General features: G+C 38.3%; 1 protein-coding gene across 2 annotated transcripts in view; it reads right to left on the reverse strand.

Moving 5' to 3' along the window:
* Nucleotides 1–1,148: 1,148 nt before the first annotated feature.
* LOC126873697 (disintegrin and metalloproteinase domain-containing protein 10-like) overlaps nt 1,149–25,842 on the reverse strand; it is a 164,254-nt gene continuing 139,560 nt past the window's right edge. For both annotated transcript variants that reach the window (XM_050634826.1, XM_050634825.1), the window contains 6 exons: nt 24,097–24,266; nt 12,132–12,299; nt 8,628–8,755; nt 7,831–7,945; nt 7,566–7,697; nt 1,149–6,109 (listed from right to left, as the gene is read on the reverse strand). In XM_050634826.1, the coding sequence (XP_050490783.1) occupies nt 5,372–6,109; nt 7,566–7,697; nt 7,831–7,945; nt 8,628–8,755; nt 12,132–12,299; nt 24,097–24,266 (1,451 nt within the window). In that variant the 3' untranslated portion in view covers nt 1,149–5,371. The remainder of the gene's footprint in view (nt 6,110–7,565; nt 7,698–7,830; nt 7,946–8,627; nt 8,756–12,131; nt 12,300–24,096; nt 24,267–25,842) is intronic.

The raw sequence follows: 25,842 nt of genomic DNA on the forward strand, positions 1-25,842 counted from the left end.
GAGAGAGCAGGATTAAATGCAACCGATTATTTCGACACGAGCATGCGGTGGGTTTTAGGATAAATGATCTATTGAAAAATGTTGTATATTATTACGAATTATAATGACACTATTATAATTAATTAATTAATTAATTAATTAATTATTATACCCTAATAACGTGAATTGAATTTAAAATAAAAATAAAAAAAGCGGCAGAAACAGAAAACGAAATGATGGAAAACACAGACAAGAACCGAGGGATATAACGTAATAGGCAGATGAAAAATAATAAAGAAACAAATTTTAATTGTTTGCAAAGCACACACTGAGCCGGAGAGTAATAGCCCGAGGTTGTGAACGCAGTCCGATCAGATATTTAGCCTCGTCGTCACACTCTGTCGGATTGTATGAATAAAGAAAACAGAAAAAAAAACAAAAGAAAGGGAGAGAGAACAAGAAAAATCAAAAGGTCCAAGCGAGGAAGCGTTCTCGCACTGGCGAGGATCGTGAAGGACCGAATGCTTTGCCAACGAGAAGAGCATCGACCAACTTTCCAACGAAAACCATTTTCTTCTGTCGAGTTTCTCTCGCTTTCATACCGCGACCATTACACGCGAACCCTGTACATTCTTTAACTTTGTAAATTTTTCTGCTAGTAAACGAATTCGGATTTTACGTACGTGTGTACTGTTTCATTGAATCGTCCGTTGTCGTACTTTAGCTTCTCGCCAATTTGTTGCTCGCGTTCTGCGAATCTTGGCGATGCTTCGTTTACAATGTACAAACGTAAAGCCAGGACGTGGCGAGGATCGAGACGATTGCGCTTTTAGTCCGTTGTACCTTCCTTTCCTTTTGTAAAATAATATTCGTCGCGAGTCAGGGATCCAACCAAGATCTTCGCCATCTCTTGGCAACCTAGTTCGTTTGACCGAGTATCGAAATCATGCAAATTAGTTTCAAACGTTGCGTAAAAAGATGGGACAGGACACGATGAGACGATTACCGTCTATTATTAGCTTTTAACGATCCGACGAAAGTAAAATTCTTTGAATGCGGATCTCGCACTAATTCATAAAAAATAGGATGTTTCTCGTTGATCGATTCTTCTGCCTTTCTCAATGCAAAATTTTTCAGAACTAATTTTCTTTGTTTCGTTTCTATTACCAAAAAAAAAAAAAAAAAAAAAAAAAGGAGAAAATGTCTACTATGTATTCTTTCGTAGTTTTAATTACGTTGTTTCGTTATAATTCATCTTACGAAGACACTTATCGACAGAGCTCCTATGAATGAAACATCCAAATAGATGTTTCAATCTATTCTCTCGTTTCTCGAGTTGAAATCACATCCTGTCATTGAAACGCAACACTTCGTGATGTCTTCAGATTCGCGGAAGATTCCTTAGCCTGTAAAGAGTTCGTGTGAACCAGGACTCACGATGTCGACTATTATCATTCGTGTTGTTAATTACCCGAAAGAGAAGACGATTTCTCGACAGAAAAAAGGATCGTTCCTTTCCGTCCACGGCAACTGCAACACCTACACGGAAGATAATAAAAGCAAGACATCGGTCCTGAGTCAGAAAGGTCCCAAGTAGATTTTGGCTCAGGGATAGGAACAAAAATTACTCGAAAGCGTTATTTGCGGCCTTTGGACTGAGCAGCCGAACTGCAGACGGTAAAATCCTTCTTCCTTTCGCGAATCTTCTGAAATTCGAGCTGGGAAACGGAGAGGTAATCGACGAGATTGAACACGCTCTTAGCTGATTAGTGTCTGCTTCTCTAAATCCTATTTCCACTTTGCAGATCTGCTCAATTATGGAGAAATTCGCAATTTTTCGTAAAAATTTTTACAGACTCACGAAAAAATAGACGATACCATCAATTTCGTTGTATTTAAATATTTTAAAAATTCTTCACTACGTCTTAAACTTTTAGTTTGCTCGTACAGCTTTTATACTTTAGTCATCGATTGTTTCAACACTAAACGATCAATGTTTTATAAATTCACATAAAATTTTGTAGTTCGTTACATTTGCTGTGTTTTACCAGAAACAGTGTTTTCATATCACGAATTGTTTTTAATAGAGTGTTATTATACTGTGCAATTTTTGTTGCATTGAATCAAGAGATAAGATATAGACAATTATTTAAATGTTACAAATAAACTCGCTTCGTACTCTTTTACAATTATTCTCTACTTTCGTAGTTTGGTAGATACGTAACAAGTACATAATTATTTAAAAACAATCGACATATAAATAAGAAAGCAGACGAAGAGAAAGATACTACTACTATTCTCGTATACAAATTGAGTCTTATCTTTGTTCCAAGTTCAAAGGACCAGCCTCTTGTTTCCCTTCCAATACTCTCAGAAGACAAGTCGAGCTTCTCCGTTCCTATTGCTTTTTAAACTCACGAACCTCTACGCGTTCTTCTTCTCATTAGTTCCTCGAATGTTTGAACCGACACGACGCTCGATTTTCATATTTGATTCTCGCCACTAGTGGCAATTCGAATGGTACTCGAACTCCTTGTGTCTTGTTCCGTATCTTGTTTTACAAAGCAACGTTTGGAGTTAGGGGTGAAAGTAGGATAATTCGTTGCTTTAAGTCTGTTTTATTTTTGCAAATTTTTATTTCTCCGGAGAATCGATATATCGATAGGTATTTATTGATCGAGGCTCGAGGGGTGAACGATGCGAGGAATGGTGAAAGAATGTTAAAAGAAGAGACGAAAAAGAAGGTGCACCGAACGTGTATATAAAGTAGAACGTCCACGAAGCGAGTGGACGAACGCCTGGGCAAGCCGTTTGTTCATCTGTAAATATCCTGTCCTCTGAATTTGGCGCTAATCCGTGCCTGTGTGGTCGGTGTAAACAATATTCGAGATTTTCACTTGATCAGCGCATCGGTCAATCGCTAATTACTGGACCAGTCTTGCGCGACGGATGTGCACCGATTATACTGTATAAAGGAAAGAAAAAAAAAGTGAAACAAAGTAGCGAATTAGGAATGATTTAAAAAAAAAAAGATGTGACCGTAAAAAATAATTAAACTTTAACCCTTAGTGGACATGGGCCAGCTCGGTATATTATATTAATATACATTCAAAGTTGGCCCATCGCCATGACCAATGGGATAATAAGGGAGAAAACAAGAATGAAAGAAAGAAACAAAAAGAAAAAAAATCGTCATCTAATTACATTTTTACGCACTCCAAATTTTTATCCTCGTCATTTGTATTATAGCGACATGTGTTTAAAGAAGAATCTACATTATATGTATGTAATCAAAATTGTAACTGATAAAACGTTAATAAAAAAATGATATTCGAATGGTTGTTTGGAATCTCTTCTTCAACCTGTTTGAAAATGGAAAATATTGGGAGATAGATAAAGGTAATGTAAGAGTTGTAAATTATTGAAAGAAAATTGGAGAAATTCATATTTGTCGTTTCTAAATTGCTAAGCCACTTTAATACGTGGCACGCTTCGTTTCAATTCTCAGTTTATGTTATACCCGCCGAGGTTAGGTCGACTTCTTCGATATGGAAACGAAACTACGCTCGGTAAATTTCAGTCGATAACTTTGCTATTATTCCATTTTGCTTTCACAGATATAGTTTTACATATAAAATTATCATATTTCAAGCTTTACATAGACGATTTTTACAATAATATCGACTACAATTTTGATTTTGATATTTTATAAACATTATACTTTGACATAATCGCGTTTAGAATATTAATAAATTATCTAAATTATTCTCAGGCTTTTCTTCTAACTCACTGTCACTTTTTCATATTTCATTTTGAGTATTTAATCGCTAGGCAAGGAATTTCTTGCAAAAATGTTGATACTCTAAAAAGTTACCAGCAGATGGGAAGTTTAATAGAACAATCACACGTCGATAACGTTTGAATTCATGTTTACAGTTTGTTGGTAAAGTCGAACGTATTTTTATTTTAACTAATTCACACGAAAGTTTTTCCAAACGTTCACTCTCTTTTTTTATTACATATTTAGGTATGTTACATTTCTTTCAAGCGGAGGTACAGTAAGAATTATAATCAACTTTTGTATTATTATTTTAATTAACGTCAGCTATAATAAGGAAACGTTCGTTTAAACATACAGAGACGTTATAATAATATGCTCAAAATAATTGGCTATGGCGATACGAAATCCTTGGAGAAATTTGTCAAATATTTAACATTGAAGTTCTTATCGAACAAATTATAACCTCTTAGTAAGCGATATTATCGTATAATAAATAGATACATACTTAGATTTAGTGTACGTTCGATGTATTATTCAACAGAAATAGATTCAAGTAGTAAAGGTCAAGCATGTCTGACACACGTGTCACTCAGAAGCCATAGTAACCACCTTCATAAGTTGAAAAGTCGAGTAAAGTAACGAGTAGACCAAAAATACATGTATGTAAAATATTCAAAATATAATATTCATTGTAATATTTAGTGGATAAAACGAATCTTTAATTTCGTTTCACTTCTTTAATCATATTCATAAAGAAATGAATTTGCGTAATGAGACTCCAAACGCAGTACTTTCAAAATTTGCATTGAAATTTGTAATTATGTATGCAATTTCATTGCAATAATGAAATTTATAGAAGCGCATTGCTTGTCTTTTGAAAATTGAACGTTAATCGCGTAAATGAATAAACAAACTAAAAAACTTATAAGAAGTAGATCTGATCAACTTGGCTTTTGAATGATAAATTGAGTTTCGAGAAAGAAACGAGGGATGCCGTAAGCTAACGAAATATCCATAATCGACGAATGATGGGAACACAGATGAGTTAATTGCGGGTTAATAATGAACGGTGACGCACGATTTATTATACAGTAACAATCGTTCTGTTTTTATATACACGAGTCTACGAAGTTCAGCGCTGGACGATCTTCCATCTACGTTTGGTCCGCTTCTAGGTGAAGAGCTCTCTGACTAAAATGAATTACAACAATCCATTCGATTCCGCAAACCTTGTGGGCCTTACTCTAAAAAGTAGTCTACGACGATAGCGGTATAAGATTCTGTACAATATTTACACTTAAAAAGATACGTCGTTTCTCAAATCTATTTCTCATCAACATTTTTGATTTCTTGTAGAATTATTGTAGAAGTATCTTCTTACAGTTCTCAACCCTTCAGTTCGTAATTTCGGAAACTACACAGGAGCTGCTTCAGTGCGTCAGAGAAACCAAAGTGGAAACTTAAAACACGAAGATTGTTGGAGTAGCAGAATCAACTGTAAAATCGAAATAAATGTTTGCCACAGACGAAAATACTCGCGGATGAGCGTTCCAGACGAAAATAAACACTCAGATTCTCAGGTAAGAATTCACGATACTTCCTCCTTCGAAACTAACTGTCAGAGAGCAACACAGTCAAATCCGACGTCTGACTTCTCGTCTCTGAAGTCTCGCCAGGAGTGTCCGGAGTATCAGGAGCCACCAGAGGCTCCGTTTGATACCTGTCTCCTTTTCTACAAGAACTCACGATCACCTTGGAACCGGTGCACAGTTTCTCGACTTGAACCGTTTTTCTCCAAGGTTGTGCACGCGTCGATTCGCCACTATTCGATTTTCTTCGTGTTGGAGAGCAACTTGCACGATTACGGCGACTTCCGACGAACAACAGACAGACTCGTCTCCAGACGTCGGTCTCCTTCTCTGGCGAAACTACCACCATGAATCTTTCATTCTCATCTTTTTGTTTGCTTCCGTTTTTCTTGCTTTCTTCCTTCGTTTTATCCACGTTGCTTCTACACAACTGTTCCGCTTCGTTCGAAGATTTCTCCTCGGAGTTACGAACGGCCGAATCTCTGGCCAACAGTCGAGAAATCCGCGCGAGGAACGTGCCCGCCTCTGAGGACGCGTCCTTCTTCCTTCTCGGGGACGCGATGCTCTTCATCGTTTCGACGATCCTCCTTTTCAGCCACGAAATGTCCATAGATTGTACCTTCCGCACGGACGAACGCTCCCTTGTCGGCTCGTCGCTCGCGTTCGTCCCTTCGGAAACCGCGTGTAGCTGATCCCTTGTGCTTGCCAGAATTTTCACGCGGCTGTTGCGTCGTTTGCTCAGGGAATACGTTACGAGCGCCTGCGGCATGAAACACACAATGCGGTTTTATATTTAAAGAAATGCTGATCGTTACGATTTAATTGGATTAAAGAACCCGATGCAGAATAATTTGTTTGCTAGGACGGATTTAAATGATAATGAAACTTGACGAACAAATTCGCGTCACGAAAAAAAGAGAAAGGGGAAAGAGTATGTTCGTTAGGACGACGTTGGGGCGGAAAAAGTTTGCGGTTGCATTATCCGCCGGCAAGATCCCACGGGATATGGTTTATAATATAATTCGTGGCGGCGTCGCGTTACCGTCGCTACTTTAAACCTATCTCCGGATGAATTTCCGGCTGCTTTCGCGGCCGTCGCAGCTCGGAAGTTGGCCAACTTGCGTGCAATTGAATTTACAATATATCTCGGTCGACACCTTCCTCCGCTTAATCGCCATTTTATAACGCGATCGCGAGAATATTCCACCTCTTGCATTTATTTTCCTCTATACTTTTTTCCTAATTTCCTAATGTCGATACAGTTCGGATAAATAATCGAAGGAATCGTGCTTCTTTTCTCCGGCAATCTTCGATCGAAATATTTCGAAAAGATGTATGGGAAGGGTAAACTGCAAAGGGAAAGGGTAGACTGTTAATTAAATATATCGAAGCTGGTAATTTATTTCAGTAAATTTTGATGTTTACCGTACATTTTTCGTTTTTAATCATAAACACTCACGCGCTCGGGTCGAAATTAAACGGAATAAAACGAACTGACTCATTGTTCGATCGTATTATACGTTACAAAAACGTTCTTGTGCTTTTACGGGCAAACAGAACGAAAACATCGGTGTAATTGAATCGTTTTTCGCCGCGTGATGTTCACAACATGTGTATGTATTTTCCAGGAGAACGAGATCGCGCAACTGTTCCTGGTGTTTTTTATGCGTATGTACAAATTTTAATTGACAAGACAGGTAATTGGCTTCGCGTGGGTATTCGATACGTCGACGATATTTTTTGCCCCGGATACGCAACTGCATTATCCACACGCTTTCGAGATCAATTTGTTTCGACTGTGAACACGAGAATATATTTTATCGCAAACTGCAATATTCTCGAATTCGAAAAAATAATGAGAATAGCAAAGGCGTTAAAGTTAATAGGACTCGAAAATTTGCGAATTGTTTGGACGTTTGGATAATCCTTTTTCAAATTTCTGACGCGTATATGATGCGATCTGTTTCGAATAACTTTCGATAATAAAAAGAAGAAAAGAAAAAATTAATCGTAGCGTAATAATACAGCATTTTTTATATAAATTACCTTGCCCTTGTCAATTTCAAAAGTGTTACAATCAATATGAAATCTTCAGATTGGAAGATTCACAGATTAGAAAATTATCACGTTGTCTTAGAAATGGTAAAAATAAGCACGATGCTTCTGTTCGAATAAAAAAATAAAACTAGACGAAAAATAGACGAATCGAAACTTACCACGATTAACAGCGAGACAACAACGGTTACTGCAACGATGTACCAGCGATTGATCATCCAGCGTTGAAAACTCGCTAGAGTAGCGTCCGACAAAAGTCTTCGTAGAGTTGCCAGTGGTCCGCTTGGATCCACCTACAATAGAATTTCTATGATTAGAAAAGTAATCAGTGAGATGTAGAGAGAATATTCTTGTTCGATTGACACGCGAGATTTTTTGATTTGAAATACGTCGAAGGGTCGTGGAAAAGTCTGAGCGGTGTATTACCTCTCGACATCTTTGGAAGACGTCGCAATAGCCATTGTAATCGTTGCACGGTGTGCCTGGCTTCGACAGCATATCAGGAATATCGTAAGGCGCTGAATTCCATGCGAACGATGATCTGTAAAGAGATGCACCTGCAATGAGGTCTGGTTTGCTTGGTCGTTTTGATGTTTAGTTAACGACTCGTTTCTCTTTTTCCGACTAAGCTTTCGTCGTGTAAAAAGATAACTAAGAAAAGGATATGTAGGAAGGATTTTCGGTCACAGGCAGATTTTTATTCGTTGAAAGGAGTGTGAATCTTTATTTAAAAGTATTTGCATACCGTTGAATTTCTTATCGTATTTACATGTCAATTTCTTGAGTCCAAGTTTATTAAATTTCGAATCACTGAATAATATTTCTACATGCCCGTAAAAATTTCCTACCACGAAAATAAAATAGAACCTAGAGACAGAACAGAATAAAGTAGAATCTAGCAAAAAAATCCTCCATTAGAAACTAAGGATATGTGCAAATACTTTTTGTAGTCACTGTATGTATTGTATATACATAGTTAAATTCTTGCGAATGTTCATCGTCACAGGTTTCGTATTGGAAAAGCTCAACTCCGACCAACAGTACCAAAATGGAACTGAAAATCGAATATAGTTATCACAAGGTCAAATCTCTTTAGTTGGAATTCTCTAGACACAGAGGAGGTAATTATTTCGAGGGTGAAAGTAGTTTCCCCTAAAGCGAAGTGAAACGAGTGACACGAACATTCGCGTAAAACCGCGTATTGTACAACGATCGTCTCTCACAGGCACGGTTGATCCTCTCCTGGCAATTTACAACAGAGTTCGCAGCTTTTGGTCGGGGGATCCACGGGCCCTGCGATGCACTGACAGGATTCCAAGCCATAAGCCAGGCAAATGCTGCCGGTGCATTCCTGTAAGCAATGCAAGAGCCCGATAAAGTGTCAGCCTACGTGCATAAACCTCTAAATACGAGGTAATTTCCAGCAGGGTCACCGAAGATAGATAAGCTCGCGACTCGAACGTTGTTCTCTTCCGAATCGCATCTACACGATGCGCGGCGTCTTATCCTTTCTTCGTTGTTTGGCTCGTTGAAGACGGTTTATACCGCAAAACGGACTATCGTGTAAGTAATTTTCCAAGTTATGATCGCTGAGTTCGAATAGATTGCGTGTGATCGATACAGTGGTTCGCCATGTTGCGCGTTTGCCTTAGCTTTATCGTGTTGTATTTATTTATTTATTTAGTGTAATAAACGAGCTATGTCCTTTGAGAGCAATATAACAAATACAACGATAATAGAGTGCACAAAACAAAAGAAAATCCTTCGCTCGATGAAAAATAGATACGTCGCGTGGGAGCATACATTACAAATAGGTTACGCAAGTTGATGTTGACGTGTCTGTGGGTCCGCATAAAAGACTAATTAATTCATCGATTAACATGCATCGAGCCGGGATGAGACTAGTTCGAAACTAGAAATAGTACGGCGAAGGAAACAATACATAGACTGTTTAATTTAACTTTATCTTTCGTTATTGTGTTGACTATATCGTAGTAATCGCGTGGTAATTATTTCACGATACGCAGATTACGGACATTTATGAATTTACAGGAAATTAGAAATTTCAATATCACAGAGCGCACGTAATACGTAAAAACACATAAAACAATCGATGTATAGTATTTATTGTAATGTTTAATGGATGAAATAAATTTATACTTAGATTCTATTTGTTTCATTTGAAAACACGACCTTTTCGTGTCGTTTTGTTCAATCATGTCGAATTTTAGATATTTTTTGCATCTTTCCGTCAATTATTTCGGCAGGTTAAGTTGCGTCTTTTTTAGATGGTCGCGTGACGGTAAGAACGGTCGTTGTCGAGCAATGGCGAGAGGCAGCGCGGCACGGAAACAGCAAAGCAAATTGCAATCGACAGCCGGCCGCCCCCGTCTCGGCCTCTCTCGCTCGTTATTGTACTTGCAGATTAGAAAGCCTGTATTTCGGGAGTATCGATTCGTAGCTGCCGATGCGTACCGTCGAACTGTTGCACGTGTGCGGCTGAAACGCATTTTCCGCTTGGCTGACTATAATCGAATGTTTCTACTCGAACCTACAACTAGAGGAAATAACCTTGCGTCGTTATCACCGCTGTCCACTGTTCGCTTCCTCGTACGAAGAAGAAAATGGCTTTTAATTCATGGATAATTTCGATCATTTCATATCTTTTCGATATGTATCTCCATAAAATTAATTGTCTTAGAAAAATTCACTTGCGGGCTAATTTATATCCTCCACTCAGTTTAATTTCTATTCGATCGAGGAAATTTCACGATTTCTCGATAGCTTTGTTTCGACGAGTGGACACAAGAAAATTGATAATTTCGATATTCTACGTGCAGAACTTAATATTCTTAGAAAAACTTGCAAGATAATCTATGTTCTCCAGTGGATTTAATTTTGATTCTTAGCTGACTCTCGAGATTTCTTCACACCTTTGTCTCGACGAATGAATGTAGAAAGATAAGACGGATTGCTATCAATGAATAATTCCGATAACTTCGAACTATTTCGACATCTTCACCGTAGAAGTAATTTTGTTAAAAAAATTCACCTGCAAGTTGATCTATATTCTCCACGCAGTTTAACTTCCATATGTTCAAATGAATTTCGAGATTTCCTGATATCTTTGATTTATATTCATTCATCGAACGATACCTTCGATGGATGAATAATTTCGATCCCTCCGATGTTCTTCTCTCCCGAAATTAATTTCATTAGGAAGAATGAAAAATTCACTCGAAGTCTAATTCGTATTCTCCACGCGGTTTAACTCCGACCCGATCGACAAGGGCGGGGGATGAGTCTCAAGATTTCTTAACAGATGAATGTGCTACCGTGGGCTGAAGGGTATTTCATTGCTGGTGTGCGTGCGCACGGCAGCCGGAGCCTTAAATCTACCCTCGAGACTCGAAGCGCGCTCGTGGAGAAAGAGGAAGCTACGCGTAAGAAAATGCCACGCGTACATTTCAAAATCACTCCCTCGTGGATTCTTCCCTCTTTTTCCAGAAACAGAACCAATCGTAAGCTTCCTACATGCGAGCAGAGTTTTCCTGGTTTCGGTTTTCGAAGATCCACGGATTTTCTCGCGCTCCCAAAGTCGACGACTAATGGAAATTTCAATGCAAATCTTATCAAAGGAAAGTACCGGTGCAAAGATATTGTGTTTCAAAGAACGTCTACAGGCTCCTTTTCACGATTCTGGCTTTTTTAACGTCATCTGTATATGGTTGTTTGTCACAGAGAAAATGATGTTATTAATTTCACAGTACTGGTAGCAGGTACCATTTAATGGTTTCGTAGACGATTTGTTTAAACCCATCAATATGAATGGTTTCATCGAGCTTTGTGAACATTGTAACGATAGTCCGAGGCAATGTATACAAATTTAGAGAAGTCATCTACACGAAGCTATCGCGTGTTATTTTTAATCAGTCTCGAAAAACGGTTCGATTTCTTTTTGGTAGTATCTGTTGTGTAACTCTAGCATCGTGTGTACCATGTAGTCTTCCTCTGGTTCCTATTACGAACGAGAAAATGGCAAGCAGTCTCCAATGAATAAGTAACTAGACAAGCAGCTAGTTTCGCGCTAGGAAATCGTAAATTTCCGCGTAATTTCGGTCACCATCGTCCGCTGCAACGGACTCATTTTCGTCGCGAGGATAATTTAGACGAAACACGATCGTATTTCGCGATATAGCGGCACTTCGCTTTCGCCTGGGTTTCGCGCTGCTTGATCATCTGCGATCATAAAGCTGAGCGTCATGACGTGTTTCAACACCAATAGAGTGCGACAGGCAAAGTTATTGTGGATTTTCATGCTCTGTAAACTTCAATTTATATATCCCTGTGTTCGTAAATGTTAAGACACTTTTTGAAGGAATGAGATGAATCTAAAAAGAGACTTGCTGAAATTGTTGTTGTTATTATTATTTCGGTTAGATCCGTGAGCAATGAAAGTTCCGTATATTCTATGTTATAATCAGAGTCTCATAAATAATGAAATTAAAATTGTTTCTGCAACTTCATATCTTCGTAGACAAAACTAGACAATTGGGAGTCACACAGAGATTTGCTTCACTCGCTAAATGACGTAACGAGTATTGTAATAGGAATATTTTCTATCTCTCTCATATATATATAAAGATGTTCCGAAAAGAGACAGAAATTCACCAGAAGATAAAGGAGCGGCACGTAACAAGAGAGCAGACGGAAACGTCTAGACTCACCCCCATGTAGCAGACGAATTCCTCGTTGCATATGGTCTTGTTGGGCTTGTTGATGGATGGCGGGCACTGGGGACCACGGCCGTCGCAAAAGCTCGCGTCCCTGCAACCGTTGTCGTCCCTGCACTTATCGCCGTTGCGCAGAGTACAGCCGGATGTGCAACAAGGGCCCTGGAAACAACCACCGAGAGATGAACGACATTGTCCTGTAACGGAAGATGGAAGCAACCAGCGAAAAAGAAAGAGAGTAGGACGCCGTGTATACCGTGTCCAGTTGGAAACGTGGTACGCGCTCGATCGTTTTTTAGGTCGTCTGAAAATATGACGAAGCTGTTTGTACGATGAATGTGTCAAAGGAGAACGCTTTCATTGTGAACCTTTCAAGGTCTGTATCAGGTATTGTCCACGCTAAGTTTCGGTAGCTTGAAAGCTCCTCTGTTTCCTTTTGCCAGACTATACACGTGTCGTCACGGTATATACGTTATATCTGAGCAGTATGCATTAGCATGTACGGTCCTTTCCATGTGTATCCAGGAACACCAAGTGCATAGAAAGAAAGGTTTTTGGAAAACGCAGAATGGTATTTCGTGCGATATATTGCGGGAAGTGGAAGTTTCGCGTGATTGTTTATGGCGAATGACTGCATTTTAAGCGCTAGAAATGCGCGGGAAGAATATTTCTGAGGCTAAAATAAGAAAAGAAGCGCCCAAGGTTACGTGGAATATTTGTCTAGTTTGTATACTTTGGTTAAAGAAACGGTAAAATGGAAAAAGTGAGACACACTTCCCATAATGATGAGTATTCAATCATTCCGTCGTTATTGTAATAATAAGAAAGGAATTCTATCGTATGGAAATTTCTATAACGTTACAACTTGAGAAACAGTGGAAAATCCGTACGATTAAGTGGAGCAGAACGACGAAACGGAAGCGATAACCAAACGCGCGTTATCAGCAGCAATTTCCTAACGAGTGATGGCAATTTTATAATTGCCGATCGTCGGCTGTGCCTTTGTCCGATCGAAAATTCATGATTCACCGTCCCGTCTGCTGCAACGTACGGCGTGACGTTGTTTTTTAAACGGATCCGCAGCGATATTCAGCGACTCGTGCGCGGGTTATCGGGCCCTGCCGCTTTGTCGCTCGTTAATTTATTTCGCCGCGCGTGTCGATGATAATGCGCGGTTCGTTGGAACGCGTTCCACTCCGGGGGGCATTGTGCGAGACCAGGAACAATATCTCGATTTTTCGAGCGATTTTCTGGACAGAACAATGGGCAACATTGTAGTGCGCACCAGAGAATTCGGGGCAACGCAATATCAAGACTGTTTTTTTCTCTTTGCCTCTCTCCCACTCTCTCGCCTTATTTCCGCTATTTTTTCTTTTTTTTTTTGTTTGTTTATTTTTCCTATTTCTCCGTAATTTGCACTTCTTTGTTCTTGTTTTTTTTCCCTTTTTGGAAGTGGGATTATTCATTTCCAGTAACCATTTCGACCGTGAATTTTTTTTATTTTTAATTCATTTTGTATAATTACACAGAACTCATTGTCATCTCTTCTTTTTCCGTTGTTTTCATACTGGAAATTTCTTTTCCAATTTTTTAAATTGCGCCATACATTGCTCTGTGTCTACAACACGCTTTCGACGAAGGTAATGAAAATTCACTTGGCGCTTGAAATCCATCCGTGTTGGAACTCGAACCATGGTTTCACAGTAATCAAGCACCCTATCGATTACGCTATCATGGCCGCTGGGATTGAATTGCCATTTTTCATATGAAAAGAGCCTTGATAACACAGTTGGTTACTATGTATGACGATGTCATTCTCGTGACACGTGAAAAAATCCCTGATACCTGAACGCGTATTTTCACCCGTAACGTATCGAATCACAAATTCTAACCATAATGCGATAATATTCATTATTATTAGCTTACTATAGCTTCATATTTGCAACAAGCTCATAAATCTACTCTGTTTCGTACGTTTGAATGCACGATTAAGCTTATAACTATTACATTACTCAGTGACGTGTGGTATGTACCAATTTTAACAAATAAACTGCAATTAACCGGTGAATAATTAGCAATCAATGCGTGCATCGAGAATATGCCCGAAGTTTGGCTACAAAACCGCTAATACGCGAATAGAACGCTATCGACTCTTTGGTTTTTTCCATTTTAGCGGTCTATTTATTTTCTATTTATTTGTTTAACAATGAGAACGTCTCTTCTAACGTTATTCGAATTTCCATGCATTAATTTATTGTATACGTGTCGCTGTATTGAAAATCCACTTTTGCCAGAACACACACGCGACAATGAATATTTATGAAATTTAGGAAACAACGGGCAGAAGTTTCAGAGTTGGTCCCGAGGTGATACGTGCAAATACGTCGAAGAAATATTCGGGAAGACGAGGGTGCGAATAGTCCGCGAAACCGTGATTTTACGCTCGAGAAACTTTCTCCCTGATTTTCTTTCTGTTCCACTGTGATCCACTTTAGACGATAAATATTCAAATAATTCGACAATCTCGTGCCATCGATCTGTACGGTAAGGTAAAAGTTAAAGGGCACTCGAATCTTTATCTTCGATAAATTCAGAAATATTTCTAATAATTTTTATTGAAATGGAAGTTGTTTCGCGAAACAGCTACTGTTAATTTGACGTCATTGAATTACATTCTTCAGGGCTATGTATGTTTTTAATCATTCGCTAGAAAATGATAAATATTAGGAAGATCGCTTCTGTTGGAATCGTTGAGGTCTTTTTGACCCGTTGTTGAAATTTTCCAGCTGCGCGTTTCAAGATATTACGAAAGCATTTGGCGATTAAATACGTTGTCTGCGAGAAGGGTCGTGATTCTCGTTCTTACCAGCAACTTGCGAGCCCTCCATCTGCGAAATTGCTGTATCTGTCTCGCAATTACATCCAAAGTACTCATGTACGCGCGAGAAAATTGAATAGCGACGCGTTTTTAAAAAAATTGCAATCCAGTAAAATCCAGTTAGAAATTAAGACCGCTGGAAACATTAAATAATTTTTTACCCTTTTCTTTTAATGAAATTAAGAATGGCAAGGCAATTAATGTCAATATTTGTTAATTGAGACGTATCCTAGAAAACGTTGTATCGAGTAAATTGCTTTCAAAGCATTACTATGTCATCTGTCTGACGTAACATGCGTACATTTCACTTAGGATTCTAACTCAATACGCAGGAACTCTAATTCTAGCAACACCTTTCCCTTCACGCGGAAGGTTCACGAAATTCCAATAAACGAGTCTAATAACATTCTTGCTACAATCTACAGTGAAGTTAGCTTCTTGTATCGAGGAACTGGTCCGCGTCGGAAGACACTGTAAGAGAGAAATAGAGACGGGGAATTTCGTAGCGTGACAATTTTCGGTTTAATTAAATCGATGAACGAAAGAGGTTCGTCGGATGCTGAACGGGGAAACGTTTAAACGAATCGAATGATTTTCGCTTAACGTGCAGATAAGAACGATCCACGGTTTGAATATCTGATAGAAGGATACCCGTGGGACCAGCAGCCGATGCTTGGAAAATAAGGTTCCTCGGTCTGATACGTTTTCCGGTTCAACGAATTGGCACGGAAAGCAGCGGAAGGAATTCGATGCTGATGCAAGTGGATGTATTCTCGATCTGTGCATATATCAAAAAAATAAATAACCCGATGGAAAAGTGCATTCAGTCTATGAGAATATTACTGTCGAGCGGAAACCGGTCCTGCGTGCGGCTCTCTCTCTCTCTCTCTCTCTCTCTCTCTGTGTGTCTCTTCTAATAACACGTCACTTTCTGGATCCACTTGTTCATAGAAAAAATTCAACATAAATTTTTATGGGTAATTATTTAGAATAGCTATACCTTACTGATTTCGATGATCTTTAGATATATCGTGAATTTTTAGCTTTACGACCAAGCAGAAAGACAATTTTCGTACTGACGACGAGTTTAAAAATTACTTCCCTGTAAAAGTAGAAAATTTAATTTCTCATGTTTGTTCCCTGTAGTTTTCACGTGTTACTATTACTATTATTATTATTATTATTATTATCCCTATCCCTATTTATTTCCTCTTTACGTAATTTAGCATATCAAAGTGAAGCGGAGTATACGAAGGAGAAGAGAAAACGAAAAAGAGAATGTTGGGAAGATTGCGGAAGATTCGAGGAAGATTCGCCAATTACAGATTCGAAAAGATTTTCAATTTCCCTTAAGGGTCGACGGCGTTTAATCACGCCTTTATATCAGGCTCCAAGAGAAAGCATGCTTCATTCCAAGTTGGCGATTAACGTTTTCAATCAGAGAAGGATAAGACTTATCTCTAAACGGCTGCGAAGCTGCAATTCCCAAGAAGATTTAGGATTGCTTTAATGCCTCGACCGCGCGGTCGACGTCAAGAGTCTTGCCCTTTATTTAGACCCGCGTCTATCTCGGGTATTCTTAATTACGAGCGATAAGATGTATCGTCGAACGCTGAGAGAGCCTCGTTCCCATAAGGGTTACAATTTTGAGAAGATTGAGAATAAGCCTTGAAATTTAAATTGCTCGAGAAATCTACTCGGCGATCGCTTAATCAACCCTCCCTTTATTTCAGTCCATGTTTACGTAATCGTACATCCTGTTAATTAGTCTTATCAGCTGTGTCATAACTTCGGCGAAGTTTCGTAGACGATACTGATACAAGATTCCTACGAGAGATTCTGAAAGTTCGCTTAAAAAGATTAAGACTTAACTTCGAACTTTTCTTAGACCCGCGTTAAACCGTTTATGATTCATTTTATTCGTATTATAAGGATTCTCTGCGATATTTTTTATTTACGATTCTCGAATGAATTATTCAAAGTACGAAAGTATAGCAGAATTCTAAAAAGAGATCTAGATACTTGTTTAGTCCACACGAGACGTATTTTAATTGTAAAATTACGGGCGTATCGACTTATTAAAGTGAAGATTAGTGAGATGAAATTGTCAAATCTTCATTATGGACTATCGTGAATAAAATATTGGTATGATGACCTTATATGAGTTTAGATTTGGGACATGAGTAAAGATAAGGACATAAATTTATTATTTGATGAAGATTTAAGACGTACATTCTACTTCAATCTAAGGTTACTAAATAATAAAACGTCTTTCAGCCAGCAATTTTAATTAGGCAATTTAATTTGGATGTAATCTATTAGTTCTGTACAAACAATAGTGCTTCTAAAGTAGTCATGTTTAATTAATAATTCATTATTGATTCATACACTCTTATTAAACTAAATCATAGTGTTTGAATATTTACGAAGCAAAAGTAATTTAGAAGAGAAAATTATTTGCGGCGTAAAGTCCGAATTTACTTGGCACATACACACACACACACATACACAGATCTACACGAACCTGTATAGTGAACGTGTAATAACGAAAATCAAGCAGCCCTCTTGGCTGGAACCTTACGTTCACGTTGAGTCTTGGTCTTCGCGAACCGAGACGTAATAACACAGACTGAAACGAATCAATTTATCGAATTTCAATACTTCAATAGCAAGAATTCCTTACTCGAAGGAGGCGGATGGTGCGACAATGGCGGGAAATCACGAAACTTCGTCCTCGAGTAATTGCCGCTGCGGATGTAGCAAAATGTTGCGGCTAACGAAGCGAAGAATTATTCGAATCATCCCTGATGGAATTCATCCGGTTCGATATAGCTGTATAGAAACATTTTGGTCACCAGATCAAATCACTCATCCTTTGATATTTGCCATGTAAATAATCGCATTGTGCACAGGATGTTAAATGAGAACCCCAGATTTAGAAACAATTTCCCACTTGTAAACCAGCAAATGTCAATTGAGTCTTTCATACAGATACGTATAATGGTTACAAAAAGTTACATTTATTTTCCAATAAAGCTTTTTTTTTTTTTGGTTGGTGTAGTCATATGAAAGTACTACCAAATGATGTGAAACTTAATATACTTCGACTAAATCAATTAGTATATAAATGCTATAATAGGTACAATGGTGTACAAATACTTTTTGTAGCCACCGTACATTTCTAAGAAACGTTTAACGTGAAAAATTGGTATCCCAACGGATCGATATATCGTTCGTCTTAAAATAACTCTTCGATCGATCGAGGAGATTTTTCCACGATATTCAACTATATGGAGCAAATCAAAAAGCGTTTGCCATTTTTCGCGAATAAAGGGCTCAAGATAGGATCTGTCTCGCGTTCTCGCGAGTTAATGCGGAATATTGGCGAGCGAAGGACGCAAAACAGAGGGATCGCCGAGGGGGTGAATATTCACCGATATTCTCGACGGTGTCGCGTTTTTTCTGTGATGGCATTAAGGATAAGAGATAGCGATCCCGCGAGATGTTCTTCTCTCGGAAAATGAACCACGTATAGGTGTTACGATTGAAACGCAAATATAAGCGCGGCTATGCACGTGTGTCTGCTTGGCTGTGTGCAACAGCAAAACCCCGTCTCGTGAAAATAGAACGCGGGGGATTCGTTTTACCGAAGGAAGTCACATTACCACCCCGCGTTTGAAGGATCGAATCTCCCGAGATAGCTAGATCGTTTCTCGACATTCAACGCTTGCATCGTATATTCATTAAAGTGCTCTCGAGAATAACGACGACGCTGTCTCTCCCTATGATATACAACGATGACGACCATTTGCAAGCGTCTGTGGACGAACACAAACTTTCGAAATATTTTGCGAAATAATAAGTTATTCTGTTGTTACTAGAATTCGCTAGCATTTTTTAAAGGTCTAATTTTAATGCCTTCAAACTTGAGTATAAATGAATATGAAACTATCTAAAAACTTTAAAGAGACTAACGATTATCGCTCCGATATTCTAAAAATACTTTGCCTTCCTAATCGTGCTATAATTTTGGTCAACAAAGATCGCAAGCTTATTTTCTTCTTTCTTTCTTATCGAAATAAGATGTCTAAAACATCTGAAAACGAACACTGATCATCTTAATCCAGCTATTAATAATTTCGAGCTTTAGAATCGCCATCGAAAATAATGTACCCTTCCCATCTTACGAGCTGTACGTGTTTCCATCCCCGCAAACATGCTCCTTCTGCTTTATCTTTCTAGTACCTGGTTGTTTTCCTTTGCCTCCACTATTTATCTTTCTTCTTGTTCCGTCCCCTGTTTTCTTTCCTCGCTAGCAGCTCGTTTCCAGCACTTTTTCTCACCCTCCGCTCCACTCGTTCTCTCATCAGTCTCGACCCTGCACCTCCTTCGTTATCTTTCTCAATTTTTTCTTCACCATTCTTATTCCACCCCTGCTGCCAACCTCGCAGCTCTTACGCTTAATGTCCACAGTTTGCTTGGTTCTTCCAGCACCTTGCTTCATCCTTTTTCCACCTCTTTGCCTCTTGTTTATCGTCCTCGTCGTTCAACCTGACCGAGGAACGGGGAAAGACGTCGTCCATTCGTCTACGTCTTCACGCTTTGCGAATCTACGTGTTTTGCATCCGGCACTTTTCTCCCGTGATGCACCTAATGCATCGACTTCCGCGAACGTTGCTTGCACGGATGTTTTGCTATTTCTTTTTTTCACCGGTTTACGCTTCTGCTCTTTTTACTTTTCAGTCACGCCTATGTCACCTCGGTGGTGGCACCGATCGCGATCGTTCTTCTCGGTTTGTCCTGTTTCTTTGGCTTATCACAGGCTATGGCTGCCGCCAGAAACCATCGCGAACGCGAGGCGTGATGCTATCGCGATAAAAACAATCTCCGCGCAGCACCAGTTTAGGGGCCATAGTGCCTTTTTTAGTAGCTATAGCTTATAAAAATCCGCGAGTAATTGCACTCGATTGTCCGGGAAGAATCACGGGACAGGCCCGCAGTCGATTCTCGGGACATAATGCCGAGCCAGTGGAACAGGAACAGGGGTGAATACATCAGAAACGAAGTATTTTAAAATTACAGTCTATTCACGGTCTCTACGCGCATAATTAGTAGCGAGGGGCATGAAAAAGAGGCGATAAAACGCGGCAATTGCCAAGTCGGTCGAACAATGCCATTGTAATTATTTTTCAGCATTGAAAACCTCGTTACCAGCATTTCGGACTTTGCAAGTTCGTGCATTAATTAGTACGTAGGCAACGTACCGCGGAGGAAACAAAGAAGGAAAAAGTACCATCAAGCGGATGAAAAAAAGAAAGAAAAAAATAAAAAGGAGGAGCGAGGGAAGCGAACCGATATCGATGTTCATCCACGAAATTTCGAAAGAACGATCTACTAACTCTGGAATCAAACGTTTCCTCTCGTACAATATAACAAGATTAATTGTTTTTGGTTCGCGGAGAGTTTCCCATTCGTGTTTCGCCGAGGCTTCCTAGCCGATAGCAGCCTCCTCGATTTCAGTTTGATTAATTAGTCCCGTTTTCCGGGATACTACGAGCACGGCGGTGAATGCGCTAGTGTTCGCCAGGGTGACGCCATCGCCATCATCGTCATCTACGACGACGTTCGGACGATAGGGTCGACCAACATTGAAAATTAAACCTCATCATCAGTGTGTATTTGCACCTTGTCAACAATAACGCCGAGCATATCCGGAAACCAGGGGGGATCCAGAGACTTGGAACATACCTGGAAACTAATTCTCTTCTCTCTTACTTTCTCTAACTTCGCGAGCTCTCTCTCTTATGACCGTCCGTGATCAGTAAGTTTCTTCGAGCGCGAAGAATCGTACATGTACGAGATTGTAGTTTCCAACACGACCCGCCGTCATCTAGAAAAGTGCTCGTTCTCGCTGTACTCCTGGAAAATGGCCTTGTATTCACAGCCAGTATTGTGTTGGTTTTATCGGTCGGTATATATACTCAATCTTTTGACTAGTTCCTTTCTCTTTTGTTCCTCGTGTTACTTTCTTTGGTCTTAAGTGGTTGAACAGATTTTTTTTTAGACACGTAATGGCATTTAGATTGTTGAAATTTTTTGTTCTTACTGTTTGACTATATTTTTTATCGTTACATTTTTATACTTCTTTGTCGACTTCTTTTGTTATGTTCTTTGTCCTTTGATATTTCCGTCGGTTTTTGAATCGTTAAAATTTGTTGATATTATATAGTTAATAGTTTTTATTATTACATTCTTTATGCTCCTTTGTTCTATGCTACTTTCTGTTCTGTAATGCATCTCTATATATAATAGATTATTCTAATAATTTTTCTTACCTTCATAAAACAATAACTTACTTAGTTTGCATCTTGCAGTAATGTTAAGTTTCTACAACTTTTACGAATCGTTTCACTGTTTCACCCTTAATATGTTAATATACATAGATTATAAGTGGACAAATATCCATGGCCCCTAATTTTATCAACTTCCATTAACTTCCCATTAATTTCCTGCATTCTCTCGTAATTTCATATCCCGAAGTTCGTCCACGAAATCTGACAAAATGATCGTGGGTAAGTAACAATATCTAGCTTCGTGTTTCGCTGCTAGCTTCGACCCGCAGGGTCGATTTTGTGCGTGGGACCGCCCGAAACCCCCGAAGGAACGTCGAACTTCATGGTTGCATAAATTATGACCGTCTCGATTTCGAATGCGCCGGATTTCCTGTACTCATTATCGTTGGCTCACCGTTTAATCACCCAACGCATGCCTGGTATAGAGGATCCAAGTTGCTCGGTTCGTTGGAACAAACGATCGGCATTGGTTGGATTAACGTGGAGTTGGAGGTTCGTGCGCGGGGACGAGACGCGTGTAACGGCACGTTTCGCGTTTAATTACGGCTTTAGTGTATCATTAATAAACATCGATACGTCCGTACCGCATAGCCTGTCGCGTAACGTGCCTCGTGCCTCGTTATTAATTAGCGACGTTACACGTAAGAGGATTGAGAACGAACGCGTTCAGCTTCTATTTTATTTCGAGAATCATCCATTACAGGCTTCTGTCGGACACAGGGGGAAAAATGATGTAGGTTACCTCGGAGAAAAATGATGGCTTTCGCCGTGGATAATTAAGAGGTCAGGAAGAAGTGGTTGCTTCTAAATCGAAGTTTTTCTTATTTATCAGTCGTGATGATATCGGAGTCGAGGGTGTTAAACTTTCTGAAAGTTTAACAGTTTACGGTACTCATTGAAAGGAGCAAAATATGTTTGACCAACATAGTTTACAAAAACGATCTTTCGATATTATATCAAATTTTGTATCAAAATTGACACGGGTGTGATATTTAAATCAAACTGTACCCACCATCCAACATGAAATTGTTACTTCGTGAATGAGATACGTGAGACGTGCGAGCGTACGAGAGAAACAGAAATAGAGAATCATCGAAAAATTCGATTCTCTTCATACGACGATATTTCAACAACGCAAAGTCGCACTGGAGTGAAACGGAAAGCATTTTACAGCGGAAGCTTTATCAGCTCTTTCTGATGTCTCAAACAGGATTGAAATATCTTTGCTAGTTTTGCAACAACAATTGTTTAAACTCTTAGTAGTTTTAATAAGTATTACTCGCGTATTTTGGTGTATTCGAATAAATTTGTATACTTTTTTAACCATGCAGTTTGTAATGGTATTGTTAATAATTTTTATAATAATTACAATACAAAGTTATGTGTATTTTGTAAAATTTTGAGTAAAATATCAAGAGAGATGGATAGAACGAGGCAGATCAATAAAATGGCCTCCTCACCTATCTAGTTTAAATTCTTTGGATTTATTTTTGTTCTATCAGCGATAAATAATTACAATAATCAACAAAAAAAGAACAATCAACATTGTCTATAACAAATATGAAAACAAAGTATATTTTTTATCAAAAAAATTGTTTCTTGGATATATGTTGTTTAGATGTTTTTTCTCCTCCCGGTGAAGGCATAAAACTGGAGCAAGATTGGAGTGTATATTACACATAATTGTGTGTAACATAGTTTATAACACTCTACATAATCTCTTACGAATATACCAATCGCTCGATTACTATCGAATGTTACGAAAAATGGAACTTATGTAAGAATAGTTGTTAAAGTATATTGAATTTGACCAATCGCTAAACAGTAGAAAATTATAAAAGCGTTCGTTTTCGAGGTAATGAAAGTAAATCGATGACGAACGTCTCCTGGAAAAACTGGTTCGCGTCTCACAGGGAAAGTCGGCATTGCACGTTCGCATTTCGTTTCCTACATTACGCTTTCAAGATATTCAATAGAAATTCATAACATATTCAGCGTGTAGCTTTCGTAGAAAATGAAAATGAGTCTCTGTCGAAATTTTCAAAGGAACTCGCTGCTAAAAGACCGTATTTGCAACGTCTGTAAAAATATCTCTCCTCGGAGACCTTAGAAAACTCGCAGCTTCCGCCGTTGCCGTAGCGTTTTAATATTTCAACGCAAATGTAAGCAAGAATTTGACATCTTTCTCTTCAAAAATGCAATTTTAACTTTAAGTTTGCTCCTGTACTTTGCGCACTCGTTCAACCTAACTGTCACTTGTTCTAAATCAATTCTGGCCATTTTCCAAATGAAAACTTACTCCATAATTTAACTACTGAAAAATTTAACCTATTAATCTTTCGATCAATTTACATTAGCTAATTCTGTCAGTTAACATTGTGGCTATGAAAGGGAATTTCCAAAATTTGCTTCATATTTTCGTACTATTTCTTCTAATATTTCTAATATTTCTTCTACCTAGATTCTATAATTTTATAAAAGAAATTAAGGTACTTACAACATCATGACAAATTGTGCACTGCTTAATTCTTAATGGATTAATCCGATATTTTGTAGTCGATCGATACTGTTATTTCTATAGAATTCTCTATGGTACGATCAACAAGCAAGGATGTTACGTCGAATGGGAACAAATCACGTTGTAGGAGGAACGTTAGACTTAATCACGATGCATTGGGGAAACGAACGTATTTGGACATTGAGCAAATGAAGGAAAACTGCCACTTACCTGACTGGGACTGCATACTGCACCATCGGCAAGACGACAAGGTACCTCGTGAAGGGCATGATGAAGCCGTTGAGGGTGGCAACAGGGGTCGTTGCAGTCCTCCTCCCATCCGCAATCACACTCTTCGCCATCCTCCACAACGCCGTTCCCGCAGATGGCATTTTGGGGCTCTGAGGAATCATCGATTTTCCATTTCAGTTCGATCAACATGATTCTCCATATGCTTTGCCATAACATTTTCTCAAATTTCAGTTAACTAGTCCTCGTAGGATCAAACTATTGACCAGATAAACGAATGACTGGCTAATTTGAAAAAAATGATCAATATAATGGAAAGTTCACCTATAATTTAAAATTACAATCTTTGCACCTGTACACTAAACTTGTAAACTATTTGATTAAATACAAACTTTGATTAAATTATAATTTCCTTTAGGATGAATGTTACGATCAACGAATCATCTGTGGAGTATGTCAATTATCGATCAAGTGACTTCTGGTCAATTGTTTTTTCCCTAAAACCTAACCTTGTTTTTTCCCTATGTTGAAAATAGATCATTTAACACTGTAGACTTTAGCTACTACTATAATCTCATTTTTCACCAATCTTTATTTGAGCGAAATGTAAAAAATTAATAGATAAAGAGAGAAAGGAGAAACAGTTATATCTGTAGGATTATTAGATCAATTGGATCAATTAGATCTATTCTCTTAATTGTTAATTAAACTTAGAAAATGATCAGTTAACTTTTTTAACAGAGTTTCAAGAGAACATCGTATCGTTTTGATTTTAAACGAACGAAGAATGAGCCGCAAGTGGAGGCAAAGTAGATGGAATAAATGTTAGCCTGATTTGCTGTGAGCTTAATGAAATCCTCGATTTAATGAAGCTCAACAAGTCGACCGTGACTGTGTAATGTAATCAATTGCACGCCGCGTCGAGTGATGCTCGGACAGCTCTGTTTTTACAGAAGTCGGCGGGAATTTTCCTAAATTTTTCGCATGTTACTTCCTTTCTATTATAAATAGAAGAATCACAGAAACATAATTTGTCAGTGATTTAATTGAACCTCTACTTAATCGAACCTCTATCTTACACATGTAAAATATTCGAAATCGTTTTGAATCGAAATGAGAATAATCTAGCTATAATAATATTTCTTGCGAATATATTATGGGTGTCATATAAAAGATCTTGAACTGAAATTGGTCAAATTTGAAACCAATCTGAAGATGTATATAGAAATTACAAGATATTTGTTCCCGAGCATATACCTAATAAAAATCAACAAAGTGTTTGAATCATTAAACCTTTGAAGAAGTGAAAATAATTAACTCCGTTTTTTGTAAGTTTTACAATTTCATTAATCAAATATATGATTAATGTTCGATTCTCAAAAAACGAATCGCTTACTACCCGTAAGTACCTTTATCGTAAAAGAATAGCACAAATAATAATTTAGCGACGGCACTAATTACATATATGTTCTAAACTGATACTCATGCTGTATATTAACTTTTTATTAAGTGTATGTTTGTAATAAATATCTCGCAACTGTTATATACATTTTTGAATTTTACGAGGATCCTGTCTCATTACAATGTTAATGAAATTTCAAAAAATTTCATACAATATGCAGAGTAAATATATTTATAAAAATGTTCTATGGCAGATGTTCAAACACTTTCGTGAGCTACTGTATATACCATGATAATATTTTACTTTTTATTTCCCTTCGTTTCCAC

The sequence above is a fragment of the Bombus huntii genome, chromosome 15, assembly GCF_024542735.1.
Source record: "Bombus huntii isolate Logan2020A chromosome 15, iyBomHunt1.1, whole genome shotgun sequence".
Lineage (NCBI taxonomy): Eukaryota > Metazoa > Arthropoda > Insecta > Hymenoptera > Apidae > Bombus > Bombus huntii.